A 15,393-nucleotide genomic window follows, 5' to 3' on the forward strand; every position below is an offset into this window, starting at 1 on the left:
ATTGCATATAGAGAGCATTTACTATTTAATTACCATTTGTACTAGTGTAGTGTAGATTCAGGAGGAAGTTTTGCACATTATCTCTGATCAGATGCCACAAAAGTTTTCCTTTGACAAACCCTTTAGGATTGTTATACCTTCTAGGGATGATTGGTCAGAGGAAGGAAACCTCTTCCACCAGCGGAGCTTGAACGGTTTACAGACGGCTCTAAAACAAAAAGTGGCACAGGCGCTGGAATTGTGGGAGTGAGACCATGCAGGGAGCTGGTGGTCCCTGTGGGTCCGTATCCTACAGTTTTTCTGGCGGAGGTCGCAGCCATCATGAAATGTGTGCGTGAGAATCTTCGTCTGCGATATAGGAGCAAGACGATTAATATTTTCACGGATAGTCACACAGCACTGATGGCGCTGGACTCTTGTGTGATCAAATCCAAACTAGTCTGGGGTTGCTATCAAGCTGTTTCCTCTTTTGCCAGAATCAACAATGTGACTGTTTGTTGGGTTCCTGGTCATGGGGGTATCCCTGGGAATGAAAGAGCTGATGCCCTGGCCAACCGGGGCTTAGCGTCAATTATGACGGGCCCTCAATCGTTCTGCGGTGTTCCAAGGTGTGAATCCTTTGGGGCTGTCTCGAAATGGGTTCGTGCGGAACATGAGAGAAGGTGGAGGTTGCATCGGGGCATGAGAATGAGAAGAATGGTATTACAGTCGCCTTCCTCCAGAGTGGCGTCAGACCTTCTCTCACTAAATAGATCAATGTCTTCTCGGGTGATAGGTCTTGTCACGGGACATGGTCACCTGAGGAAGCATCTTCACAGAGTCTGGCATAGATCAATGTCTTCTCGGGTGATAGGTCTTGTCACGGGACATGGTCACCTGAGGAAGCATCTTCACAGAGTCTGCATCCTTCAGGAGGATCTGCTCTGTAAAATGTGTGATGAGCATGATGAAACTGCCGAACACTTGCTCTTTGACTGCCCTTCAATAGCAAGGGAGCGGTATGCCATCTTTGATAGTTTGGACAAGGGTGGTGAATTTCCCCAGGAGGACCTGATAGGTTGTTTTCGGTGGTTTGTGGAACTGCTGAAATCATAGACTGACGGGCCTCATGGTGTGCTTCCGGGGTGCGCAAAAAGCCCTTGAGGCTCAAGTGCATGGTAGTAGGCCGCCCCATAGAAGAAGAAGAAGGAGGAGAAGTGTAGTATTCGATCTTGTCATCAAATTACAATAGAATCCTGAATTCAACTTTTATTTCCAAACAGAATTTCATTTTTAAGATTGAAGATTAAAGAATATGCATAAAAATTACCACTGTTTATGGAATGCTCTTCAGATGTTTATTTGTTGCTAAATTCATTGTTTGAGTAGTGTTCATTTCATCGTTTCTTTGATTATGGCTTACAATTTTTTATTCAATTCTCCCTTTTTTTCACTACAAATATGGAAAAAAATCATTAAAAATTAAAATTTCACCAACTTTTTTCATACTTTTTTTAATACAAACCCAGCTTAAACTATTTGACAAACTATTGTTTCATCTCCTTTCTTGTAGATCCTACTAATGTACTCTTGTTTACTTATATACTTCCAATAATCATTTTGTCCTTATCATGATGTCTTAACTATTTCAAATTAACTCACCAGAATAACTCAGTACTGTGTCAAAATGTGTGAAAAGAGCACAAGAAACATAGTGTATACAATGTAATTATGAGTTAAACAGAAAATTTACGTAACATGTGCAGCAATCTTTGATGATTCCTAACCAATGTTTTGTTTACTCCAGGAAAAAACACCAGCAGTAAAGCCATCAACAAGTAAGGAGTTGCCCCCTGCCCCGAGCTACGGGATGAAGCGGGATGTATCAAGGATATTCACAGTGATGGAGGAAGTCGAGGGGGAGGGAGATGCAGAAGGGGAGAAGGTGCCTGATGTGGTGCGAGATGCAGTGAAGGCGCGCAAGACGGCTCGCTTCCTTTCGGTCGCCCCAGCAGGGTTCGTGATACCCGATCTCCCAGTCACCAAACGAGCACAGACCACAGACGACATTCAGAGCAAACTATCAGCTTCTGGGGGGAGCAGACTTAGCATTGGGTCAGTTGAAAATTATTTGTTATACTTTTTTTATCTGCACCAGATGTGTTTTAGTTAAAAATATGGGCTTACATTACATTTGCTTATAGATCCCAGGATTTTAACCGCTGACTTTCATGCATGGAATTTTCAGAGGCCACTGACAAAATAGGAACTAAATTTTACAGGATGTTGTCAGGCCAATTTTATTGATGGAGAATCAGTTCAGTTTTTATGCATGTTTTGAGGTGCCATTAAACTGAATAAGTACATAAGCTATCCTAAATAATAGATACAACTAATTTGACCTTAATTTCTATTTTTAAATCTTTTTTTTTCTTCAAATTTACAATAATTATATCAGCCTCAAATTTGATAGGCTTCTGTAAAAGTCTCAAATTCGGTAACCTCTAAGTAAGGGAGGCGCAAAAGTCCTTTCAGGACTACGTGTGAAGAGTCCTGTCTCTTTCCCCATAGAAAAAGAAATTGTAGGCTTAGATTAGGTTATTATAAATAAGTTTCTAATAGTAGGTACTAAAGTTAAAGATAATCTGTACAAGTGCTCACGTGATCTGAGTTTGAATTTGAGTACTGTTTTAAGGGATTTTTTTCTTTTTTCACCAGAAGGGATGTTTTTTCAGGGTGGTACTGAAGCCCTACACTAATGGCCAGGGGCATTTCCAATCAGTACTTTTTCGACCTCAGATCATATACCAGATTGTCCCACGTGATCTGTGTCGAAAAAAAATTTGTCACCCCGCACTTCTGGCAAAAAAAAGAAAAACTTCTCTCAATATAGTACCTAAAATCAAACTCAGATCACGTGAGTGCTCTTTAACTTTTTATATTTATGATACGTATTTACATATGTACTACGTAGCATATAACAAATAGTAATAGTAGATAGGGACAGAGTGGCCTCCTTCTCGCTGGCATCACCTCCTTTTGGAAGGCAGGAAACAAGAACCGGTCATCATAATGACATTTAATTTTCAAAATAAGTTCAATACAGTCTCTTCTTTCTAGTAATGTATTTATTTTAGGTTTCTGATAAGAAAGACACTTCCAATAGTATTGACCTCTCTGGAGGTACCAACGTACCTCTGTTTCTTGTAAACATTTTATTGTACCATAGAATGCTTTAGTTTGGATTTCTCCACCAGTAGCTGTCAATTGTTGGCTTACAGTTGAGACTCATGTTTATTATGACAACAATGAAGGCTTGAATTTCTGCAACAGTAACTTGAATGTTAGTCAAGGTTTTGTGTTTGGGACTGTCTCGATTGGGGATGTTTGCATTTCTAAATTTGCCTGCATACATATTTGTGTATTTCGTAAAAAATGTTTGAAATATAAAATGTTAGGTGAGATAATAAGTGGACAATTTTTTACACTAGGTAGTTCTTGGAGGGTAAAATTAGGTACAAACCCTCGATCATCATCTTCATTTACATTTGACCAACCAACAACAGCATCAGAATCGCTCAGATCATGAGTAGAACTAAGCATATGCATATCTTGTTTGTATGCATGGACGACCTCTTGGCCTACTGAAATTAGGGGTTACGTCACTATCACTGACTTTATCAGAGTCGCTACTACTAGACAGACATGGTCGAGTAGTAGAAACATGTTGTAAAAATGGCTTTGCACGTGATGGATGTTTCAGTTTGATTTGGATCCCTATTTGGGTCAGCATCAGAATCGTCCATAATACCAGATGAGCTCACATCATAATCAAAACTGTTGTCTGATACATTACTTTCACAAATATATCTTCTTATAGTGTTTCCACTAAGTGGCAATTTATTGCATCTTCATTTTAGAATAAAAACCACGCACAAATATTATTTAGAGAATCACAACACTCACGAGAAGACAAACAATCTCAAAGCTTCAAACGAAACTTGAAACACACTAAAGCTGAATAACCAACACATCAGCTGATCAAGTGAAACAAAAACATACATATAGTATAGACTAATTTTTCCTGAAAGACAAATAAATAGTCCTATATAACTAACATAAATATTTCAGCCTTATAAATATTACTCAAAAAGCTATTGTCCAGCAAACTTTATTAACCCTCCAGCTGGTATGAAACGAATTTTCGTCGCCAGAGGTCCGTCCGATTTGGCAAGGATGAATATTTGTCACCAAAGTAGACATGTACAGTTATTGAAATTTTAGGCAATTAAGGTCATATAAATGATTTTTATTTGATATATTCTGGAAGAGCATTAACTATAGTACCTATTTACTGTTCTTTCTTCGATTATTGTCTTCTTTGTTTACCGTAAAACATTATTCTCTATGGACAGCTGACGTGAACGTAGTACAGGTCAACCACATTGTTGTGAAACTGTAAACAAGTGCCGGGTTTTGTGTTTGAGGTTACGAATCCAATAGTATTTGGTGTTGTTATTATTCAAATGTTATTGAATAATATATATATATATATATATATATATATATATATATGTTATTGTTTTTTAGCTTTCTTAGGTTATTGTTTTAGTTTTTCAGTATGGATAAAAACTTTAGAGACCGATCAAATGATCTTAGAGAGCTCGCAGGGTGGGATCTAGTGACGCTGAGTGAAAAATGAAACTTTGTATATATTGTACATACGTAAATAGGTAAGATTAAAATTTATTATTTTATTTTATTTTTGTTTTATCTGTCATACTTATATAAGTATAAATGCAGTCATGAGATTATGTTTACCCACGAACAATAATATTTATTTAGAAATCTACACATTTTTTGAAAATAAGTAAATATGTGTGCTTTTTCATACAAAGCCCTGTAACACATACGTTTTGAGGTAAAAAGATACAATAATTATATACTTTTGGAATCAGGACAAAATTTTGAATAAGTTATACATTTACAGTTTTCATGTAAAACTTATTGCTAAACAGTTACACAACGGAATATTTACAAAAATAATGTCCAAAAAACATTTTTCTTACATTTTGTAAAAAAAAAACAAAAATATGTTTCCATGGAAACAATAAGATATTGTTATTATAATGCTTTCCATACAGTTGTGAATACATTGACATAATTATAATAGTTTATATTTGGACTAACAGTTATGAAATGTGATACATTATAAGAAACGTCTGCGAGGCTGTTAAAATAGAGCCGCCAGTACAGAGTGACACTATTGCCAGTTCTAGGGTTAATGGAAGTTTCAGTTAATGCTGTTTTGAGGTATTAGAAATAAACAATATGGAAGCAAACCACATAATAGAAAACTCATTTAAATTTAATTTCTATATTTGATACCTGTTTTCTTAAAACAAGAACCATTTCTAATAGCTCATAATATGGATAACGTTGCTGTAGTGGTATTGTGACATATTTATGGAATATTGAATGAAATTCACACATAGATAAATGTTGTTCAATTTATTCATGTGGTGCTTAACAATGGTTTGTAGCCTTTTTGGCCAAATCATGAAGTCTCACACTATAACTTTAATTATTTTAAATGGATGAGATTCGTCAACCACACACCTCCACAATTGGATGGATGATTTATCAAAATACTTCACCTGATAAATTCGTGCAAACATTCAAAATTCCATCTTATTTACATCTGTATTAATTAATTAAGTAATACCCTTTAAATTATTATTTGATACTACTGCAACAACAAGCGCGTCCTCGCTTACTTTTATAATTTTACATTTGTCAACAGTTTAATACAATCTAAAAAGTTCTTCTGGCATTAGCATTAAGGTTATGATCGATTAAAAGCTGCTAATAACTAGGACAAGTTATAGTATTTTGTTCCTCTCTGACTAGAAGTTCAGAAATTTAATATAAAATATTCTGTTGGTAATAATTACATTTCTAGTCATCTATTTATGAAAGTAAATTGTTTTCGTAACAGTCCAGATCTCCAATACGGCATGGCATGGGTGGAGATTGCAAGATGAGACCAAGGTTCAAGCCAGAAATATTTTCACTGCCACATGATTCAATCCGGAGCGGTGTTCTTTGGGCTATAGCGAGAAAATGGTGCATCTGACAAAGAAGGCTTGAAATAGAAATATAAAATTTTGACTTCGACTACAACTTTCCTGCTGAAAGTGTTTTCCTGATCGCAAAATAAAAAAATAGGCACATTACATTTTTCAACTCACAATTGAGTTGAAATAAAACATTCCTGAGTAAAAACAATAAGCGTAAAATTATTATGTAACGATTTTACTTAGTACTATTAATCCTCTAAAATGTCATATAAAATTTTAAGTACTATTCATGTTTGTTGGGTGAACCAGCAGGTGGAATAAGACGAGTTCTGTTCACGAGTGCCGTGACCTGGGAGTGTTTGGATCTTCTTGCCATCCAAGTTGTAGAAGTACAGCTCGTTTTTCAGAGCTTCTTATCATCGCACTGCATAATCCATTTTATACTTCATCTGATGGAGTATCAATTGTGTGGTGCCAACTTTTCCTCGATCAAGGAAAAAATCCCTCGCCACATCCTGGCAACAGTCGCTTAGGCTACCTCATGTGGCATTAGTTTTTTGTCACATTCCTTGTACTGTACTGCTATTGCTTTGGTTAATGGTTACTCATGAAATACTTACTTAATAGTTGTAGTATTTAGGTTGATTAAAAATAATTGTTGGAAAATAAAAATTTTATTGCAAATCTATATTAAGCAATAAGTCATAAATAATTGCATTTAGATAGTCAACAATATAAAGCTATTTCTATTCAGGTAATTGTTCTACTTTTTCACTAATTGCAACTTACTTGAATTTAAACAATACTAATTTGATATGTAATATATTCCAAAATGTATACAGCAGTTGTTTGTTTCTTTTAGCTGTATTTTGTGGATTATTATTATTTTATTTATGTTTCCTACTTTGTTGCCCTTCAAATTTAGGCATCCGCCTCTCTATAGGCCTAATAATTTCTGTCTTAGGTTATATACAGTTTATAAATATAAATATTCATTTTAGTGTGCATGTAAAGTTGTATTTGCTTTTCCTTGTAATATCAATAAAATTTCTTTGGAAAAATATTTTGAAGTGCTATCTTTATAGAAAATCAGAAAAACACAATATTTTCTTGAGTATTAGAACTTTTTGAATGTAATAAATTAATAATACTGTACATGTATGTTGTAGGTATTTTAAAATTTGTTTTACACACATTCTAAAAATCTATTTAGTATATCTAAAAATAGGATTTTAAATATACTGTAGGAAAAGGTTACAACATTTTACAGCACCACCGTGGAAAGATTCCATGGCATTTTTGTTAAACTTGTTTGTACTCTAGAATTAAAAGGGTTAAACCTATAAATTAATCAGACAATAAGTATATTACAACTTAAATAATTCAAACCTGTAGGAACCAATACAAAATGTTAAAAAGGAGGCTGAAAATATTATATCAAACTTAAGATATATTTACATTAAAAACATTAATTTAAGAAAGATAGTTAAATACTTTTTGTTTTGCATACTTAAAGAACCGTATTAATATGCTGTAACAAAAAATAAAGTCAAATGTAATGAGAAAATCAGTACGCAGATAATACGCATTTTCAGATGTGTCGCGACAGGGTTGGCTAAACAAACGCATAGGAGAAGGGATCGAGATATATGCATTGGTATGGTAGCGAGGTAGGACACAGCGAGGCAAGGAATAGAGACATTCGAATCGCTCACATAGCTAATGGAAATCAAGAGTGTGGCGAGTAGCATGGCGGGGGGAGGTGGAGAGTTGTGTGAACCTAATCATTCCAACTCAAATTCCGAGATATAGCCAACCTAAATACGTTATTTTCATGAGAAAATATAATAACCTGTACTGTACCATCGACAGATACTGCAGCCTGCGCACACTGGACGCAGAGATGTATGCTAATGACATGTCCTCTACCGTCGACAGATACTGCAGCTTGGGCACCCTGACCTCGGAGGAAGGAGGTGAAAGTGAACAGTTGAGGCCCTACTACAACACCATCTGTGACCCGAATTTCCCTCTGTTCCACCGCAGTGGGTTGCCCGCCTCTCAGGCGCTCTACGACAGTCGGGTCACACATCACTACCGAGAGCTGAGCGAGGAGACCAACCAGGGCAAGAGTAAGTGTATTAGCGAGTACTGTGTGAATACAGACTTGCATAGTTTAGTAAATAGATTATAAGATGTCATGAATTTGTTGATTAATTGACCAATATAATTGATGGTTTATTAGAGGTGTACCAGGTCATTCAGAACTGGAACCGTTCTGGGCTCAGAATTATTGCTACGAGTCAGTTCCAGTACTAGATGTTCTATCTCGACAATCCTTCCCTACATTACATTTCCTAACTGATTTTGTTTCAGACCGACATAGTACATACTATGTTCCGAAACACTTTGATAATTATATTTTTGTTTTCAGATATTCTACTATATAAATGCGTTAATGATATTTACGTAATTTTTTAATTTATTTATTTATGTTTAGCTGCCTTTGTCCCCCATACGATATATATATATATATATAAAATGATATTTACAAATGAATGCTAATTGTAACATCTCTGCTTGACTAATTTTCATCCATCTTAATATACATTACCATATCAAGAATATAAATTGGAATCAGCAGAAAGTTACTGATAGTATTGGTAATCATAGTAAATTAAATAAATAATGTTTAAAAGAGTTTATTTCAATCACAGCAAGTACAATAAGTAATATTTCTGAATACTGAAATTCGACAAATTCTTCTTCTAAAGGGCACCCTATTGCCATGTACTTGAGCCTCAAAAGCCTTTTGCACACCCCAAAAGTATACCATGAGGTCAGCCAGTTTACAGTTTCAGCAGTTTCATAAACCACCAAAAACAACTGATCAGGTCCTCCTGAGGAAATTTACCACCCTTGTCCAGACTACCAAAGATGGCGTAGCGCTTCCTTGCTATTGCAGGACAATTAAGGAGTAGGTGTTTAGCAGTTTCCTCCTCTCCATCAAACAATCTACAGAGCGGATCCTCCCGGAAAATGCTGACTCTGTGGAGCTGCTTCCTCAGGTGACCATGTTTCGTAATTAGACCCACAACCTGAGAAGACACCAATTCACAAAAGGAGAGAAGATCAGACGCCACCCCGGAAGAAGGCAACTGCAGGACAAATCAAGAATCTTTATTAGTCATCATCACATCATTAAAATGCATTGACATTGTCACCAAAGCTTCAGTAGAATATTAAATCACAAAATATTAAATTAAATGTTAATTCAAGTGAAAACCTGACTGGCCGATATTAAATAACAGTATACTATGTATAACTAAGCATGGACAATCAACAATAAATACATGTATTCATAGATTCTAGAGAAAATAAATTAATAAAATTGGAATAAATTGGTAAAACATTCAATAATAAAAAATAAATAGTACAATAAAAAACAGTTAAAACAGTTAAACATTTATGTGGGCTACAATACAGGTAGTTTTAAAATTAAAAATAAACATCTATCACAGACAGTGCCAGGAATTCATCTATACTATAAAAAGGTCTAGTTGACAGCCATCTATACATCACTGATTTGAATTTACTAAGACTAATGTTATGACTAGTAAGAGGTAGTTTATTAAACAAACGGATACCAATAAAAGAATACATAGATTGTGATTTGCTTAATTTGCAGTAGAGCTGATCTAAATATAAGCTGCCTCTAGTAGGATAGTGATGAATGTCATTTCTAAGAGAAAAAGTAACCAAGATTCTGTTTTACTTTAATCAGACATGAATAAATATAACGGTTGATAACTGTAAGAATAACTTCCTCCACAAAAATAAGTTTACAGTGTATGTAGTTAAGGAGGAGACACTAGCCAAAATTCTAACAGCCTTTTTCTGTAATACTTTACTTAGTAATACTTTTTGAATATCATGACTGTTACCCCATAGTGTGATTCCATACAATATGATGCTGTGAGAAAATGCATAATATGCGTTATAATCTTTGGGAACAAGTTTCTTTAGGTGGCGCAGCAAAAAAGTTACTCTTGACAGCCTACATCTAGTCATCCTCTAACCCGGATGCAGTCTCCATCTTCTCTCAAGTTCAGTGTGAACTCACTTCACTTAGAAATACCACAGAATACCGTACATTTGCCATCGTTCAGTGAAACAATAAATCAGTAACACTACGTTTCGAGATCTGCAATCTGATCTCTTCTTCAGGTAAAGAACTAACCTAATACATAATTACAAACTAGGTTAAAATAAACAAATCTTACCAAAGCGTTGTGTCACGCCTAAGTCAGGAATCACAACCTACATGTTGTTTGTCAACTTCACTAACTCTATAAACATGCACTTAATAAAAAACTATACAAAACACTAATCATTAAAACTTAACTACGGAATACAGGTCACAATACTTCTTCATTTGTCTACTAACCACCTGCGACTGACCAGAGGGACTAGCCAATGGTAATCGTCACGGCAGACTAAAACAAGATGGCGGAAATAAAAAGGAAGGGGGACAGGAATGGGCCCTTTCGTTATTATTGGTTCATGCGAGATGAACTTCTTAAAACCATATTGTGACTCCGCATTGGTTTATTACAAATATCTGATCCGTTTGATACTTTTGGTTTTCTCTTTAGTTCATTTTTTAGAATTGGCAACCAAAGCGGCCTAATCTCGACTGATGGTTGACTGATTGGTTGGTCTGCCAATTTAATGTATGTTGCCTTAATTAATTTCCTTTTGAAGAAATGTGGTTCCCGATGTATTATGTTGGCTTCATCCCTATTCATATGATGGTCTTCGGACCAACAATGGTGTGCAATTTTTGACTCTTCTGTGAGACCCTTTCTCGTGTTTTCTTTGTGCTCTTTTATCTTTACGTTTAGTGGTCTTTTTGTCTCACCTATGTATTCCCTATTGCAACTACATTTTATACTGTAAACACAGTTTTTGGAATCCTGTGTGCCATTTTTTGGTTTTTGTTTTTACGAGACTTTGTCTAAGAGTGTTGTGTGTTTTAAGCTCTTTGCTCTATCAAACAACGAGTAGGCTACTCCTTCTTTGACAGATTTTTGATGGTTGGATTGATAATTTAAATATTTTCCTGTGTGTGTTATCTTTCGAAAACAGTTGTCTTAAGGACATCCCTATCTCTTAATACACACACATCCAAAAAGAGAAGCTTGTTTTGGACTTCCACTTCCATTGTGAGGCGGATGGAAAGAGAAATACTATTAATGTGATTCAAAAAATTATTTAATTCAATGTCTCCATGAGAAAAAATAACAAAGGTATCATCCACATACCTCCACCAAATCTTCGAAGCCAAAGCTTTTCGCTCAAATTCCTCCATAAAGATATTGGCGAAAATAGGAGACAGTGGAGAACCCATTGCCATCCCCTCATCTTGACGGTATATTTTACCCTCTAACTCAAAATAATTGCATTGAGTGCGTAGTTCTAACAGTTCCATAATTACTGGCACGGGAAGTTTAGTTCTATCCTTTAATGTTTGGTCTTCTTTGAGATGTGATTTAATAATTCCAAGAGTTTCTGGAACTGGTACATTTTTAAATAGACTTTCGACATCAAAACTTACCAGTTTATCAGTTTCAGTCAACTTTAGGGATTTTGACTTCTCTATAAAATCCCTGGAATTTTTGATGAAAGATTCAGTTTTACCTATCAATGGCGTTAAGATGTCGAAGAGGACTTTAGACAATTCCCTGCAAGGTGAATCACGAGAACTAATGATGGGCCGGAGAGGGATGGTAGGTTTGTGGATTTTGGGAAGGCCATACATATGGGGGATTTTGGAGTGGTGAGGAGTTAATTTAGATCTAAATTTATCTGAAAAAAATTCTTTATGTTTTCTTAAGGTATTTGCTACTTTGCGTTCAAATGAATCAGTCGGGTCTTTATTTAAAACTGTATATTTGCCAGTATTTAAAGTTTCAGCAATTTTTTCTTTATACGCTACTGAGTCAAGTACAACAGTAGCGTTGCCTTTATCGGCTGGTAAGATTTTGACCGTGTCGTCTTTCCCAAGGATCGACATGGCCTTTTTCTCCTCTATTGTCAAATTGGGTTTTGTGGGAGGAATTTTTCTGAGTAAAAGACTGGCCTCACAACGAAACCGGTCACCTTGTTCCTCATTAGAAAGTACAACATTAGAACCGCGTTTAAAACACAACACTCTTAGACAAAGTCTCGTAAAATCAAAACCAAAAAATGGCACACAGGATTCCAAAAACTGTGTTTACAGTATAAAATGCAGTTGCACTAGGGAATACATAGGTGAGACAAAAAGACCACTAAACGTAAGGATAAAAGAGCACAAAGAAAACACGAGAAAGGGTCTCACAGAAGAGTCAAAAATTGCACACCATTGTTGGTCCGAAGACCATCATATGAATAGGGATGAAGCCAACATAATACATCGGGAACCACATTTCTTCAAAAGGAAATTAATTGAGGCAACATACATTAAATTGGCAGACCAACCAATCAGTCAACCATCAGTCGAGATTAGACTGCTTTGGTTGCCAATTCTAAAAAATGAACTAAGAGAAAACCAAAAGTATCAAACGGATCAGATATTTGTAATAAACCAATGCGGAGTCACAATATGGTTTTAAGAAGTTCATCTCGCATGAACCAATAATAACGAAAGGGCCCATTCTTGTCCCCCTTCCTTTTTATTTCCGCCATCTTGTTTTAGTCTGCCGTGACGATTACCATTGGCTAGTCCCTCTGGTCAGTCGTAGGTGGTTAGTAGACAAATGAAGAAGTATTGTGACCTGTATTCCGTAGTTAAGTTTTAATGATTAGTGTATTGTATAGTTTTTTATTAAGTGCATGTTTATAGAGTTAGTGAAGTTGACAAACAACATGTAGGTTGTGATTCCTGACTTAGGCGTGCCACAACGCTTTGGTGAGATTTGTTTATTTTAACCTAGTTTGTAATTATGTATTAGGTTAGTTCTTTACCTGAAGAAGAGATCAGATTGCAGATCTCGAAACGTAGTGTTACTGATTTATTGTTTCACTGAATGATGGAAGATTTTTAATATACAAAACATTTATTTTAAGGTGGTGTTCCTCAGTTTTGTGAATAATATTTATTTCTGAAAAATTTTGGGAAATTTTGTTTTACTATGCTAAAACGTGGATCTGCTCATTTTACTAATTTTAAGCATAACAAAAGGTTGCCAATAAAGAAATTAAATCTTTATTTAATAATTAGTATCTGTGAAATAATTTTCTTGAATCATATCATTTTAAAAATTAAGTAGTAAAAGTTGAGTTTTGTGCGTTATATTCTTTTTCAAGTCTGAATATGTATTTTGTTGTAGCTGTAAGTACATTTTGAGCCTTAGATCAGTGAAATAATTCACTTTTGGAATACATAAATCGGTGACAATCGCAAAATCCTAGTCGTTATTTTGTGATTTCTCCTTTTGAGTTAAAAGAAGTCCATTGAATTTCATAGGTTATTGTTTTGACGTATTCATTGCACACTTTTTCAGTGACGCTGACGACTAAAAGAAAAATATGTCAGTAGCACCATCATAAATGTCTTAATATATGATATCTAATACAATTTCTGTATATCATTATATAATAATATTACTAGTATTTAATCAGATAAACTCAATAATCATGTAAATGAATGTTGTGGAATAAAAAGTTCCTAGAAATCATAATGCTTTCTTATCACAAGAGAGTTAACAATTACACACTTTTAGACTTGTACAGAATAAAATATATAATTAGAAAAAACTTGTGACAGTTTGAAAGAAAAGTGCAATAACTTGATTTTGGCATGTTTTGTTTTACTCATTTAATTATGTGTGAATTTTTATAATTTAGCATTAACTACCTGCAAACCGCAATCTTAGACTATTGGTGGCATAAAAATGCGCTTCCTGAATTCCTGGATGGAGACCTTAAATCATGATATGTGGCCTTAAATATATTGCTGCTATTCCATTTCACTTTTGCCTCCACTAGTAATTTCACACAGAGCATTAGGAACGTTTGCAGTGTGGCCACTTTTAGTTTCTTGTACAACGTGATGTGTTGGTATCTGGTGAGCCTCTGTTGGGAACATTGCAATTTCGGTGATACAATGCTTGGTGGTTGATAGAACAGAGACCTCGCAGTTTCGCTGTCAGTCTGGACGAAGACCGAGGGAAGAAGCAGCAAGCAAGACGAGCACTGAATCTCCCACTCAGCAACACCTCAACTGATTCCAAGGGTATTGCACTTCTGCATGTCAGTGCACGCAGCATGATATATATTTCTACTGCAGCTCTTCTGTTTCGAGTGTCTGGAACCACAGTGGAAGTGTTCTAATTTTTCTGTTTCCCCAAAATAATCTTTGTATGTTTTATACTCGTAACAGTTTCCTCTCTGTATTTTCTCTGGTTTTTTGTAATTTATTTTATTCTTGTAGTATACCTCTTGTTTGATACTATGAATGATTTATGTTTGCAGGATGCCTAACGTTTTGCATGTGTTTGGTCTAGACTATAACTTTACAATAAATGCCTTAATATGTGTTGCAGTGACTCTAAATTAATCTATTAAATTGATGACACAAATGCAGTTATGGGCATGTACATTTTTTGAATAGTATACAATCCTGAATTAATTTTGTTTCAACATGTGTGTTACTATACCATTGGTACAGTGGTATGTTACAATCCGTCATAACTCCCAAAAACTATTTGTGCAAATGCATTCTAATGATTTATCACCAACAGCTGTGTATAGTGCTAATGTATGTTTAGTTTATTGGGATTAGAACTGTATTTACTGGGTTTTATAACAATTTAGATTGTTTTAATTGTAGGTTGTAGATTGTTTATATTTGTAGGTTTGCTAATTCTGTAAATGATAGTTTAATTTCGTCTTCGGAATTTCCAGATGTTTTGAGATGTTAATCATCTGCATTTTAAATTAGAGCCGAACTAAGTATATGCTTTTAGAATGTTTGTTCGTTCTATAAAAATAGCAATGAAATGACAGAAGGCCAAGGTTGGTTCAAAGCGGCACTTTAAATTTTGTTTTTTCTGATTTTGAGGCTATTCTGTTCTCATTTATTTGATATATTTGTTATTACTACAAATTGTAATCATATCGTTTTTATTCCTATTTCTTGAAGGTAAGAGGATTTTTCAGACATTTGTCCATCGTTAAATGGTACAAAAAATTAATAACACTATGTTTGAAGATAAGCAATCTAATATCTTCCTCGGGTGGAAACTACAATCTAGGTTAAAATAAACTAATTATACCAGAGTGTTGTGAA

At 35.0% G+C, this 15,393-nt stretch overlaps 1 protein-coding gene across 3 annotated transcripts in view; it reads left to right on the forward strand.

Annotated features, from left to right (window-relative positions):
- The window catches only part of LOC124367457 (Hermansky-Pudlak syndrome 4 protein homolog), a 60,370-nt gene that overhangs the window by 25,049 nt on the left and 19,928 nt on the right, over window positions 1-15,393 (forward strand). Inside the window, exons 7-9 of one of the 3 annotated variants that reach the window (XM_046824280.1) lie at window positions 1,787-2,094; window positions 7,932-8,191; window positions 14,227-14,337. In XM_046824280.1, the coding sequence (XP_046680236.1) occupies window positions 1,787-2,094; window positions 7,932-8,191; window positions 14,227-14,337 (679 nt within the window). The remainder of the gene's footprint in view (window positions 1-1,786; window positions 2,095-7,931; window positions 8,192-14,226; window positions 14,338-15,393) is intronic. The other 2 variants (XM_046824281.1, XM_046824282.1) reach the window with 2 other exon arrangements.

This window comes from Homalodisca vitripennis, chromosome 8, assembly GCF_021130785.1.
Source record: "Homalodisca vitripennis isolate AUS2020 chromosome 8, UT_GWSS_2.1, whole genome shotgun sequence".
Lineage (NCBI taxonomy): Eukaryota > Metazoa > Arthropoda > Insecta > Hemiptera > Cicadellidae > Homalodisca > Homalodisca vitripennis.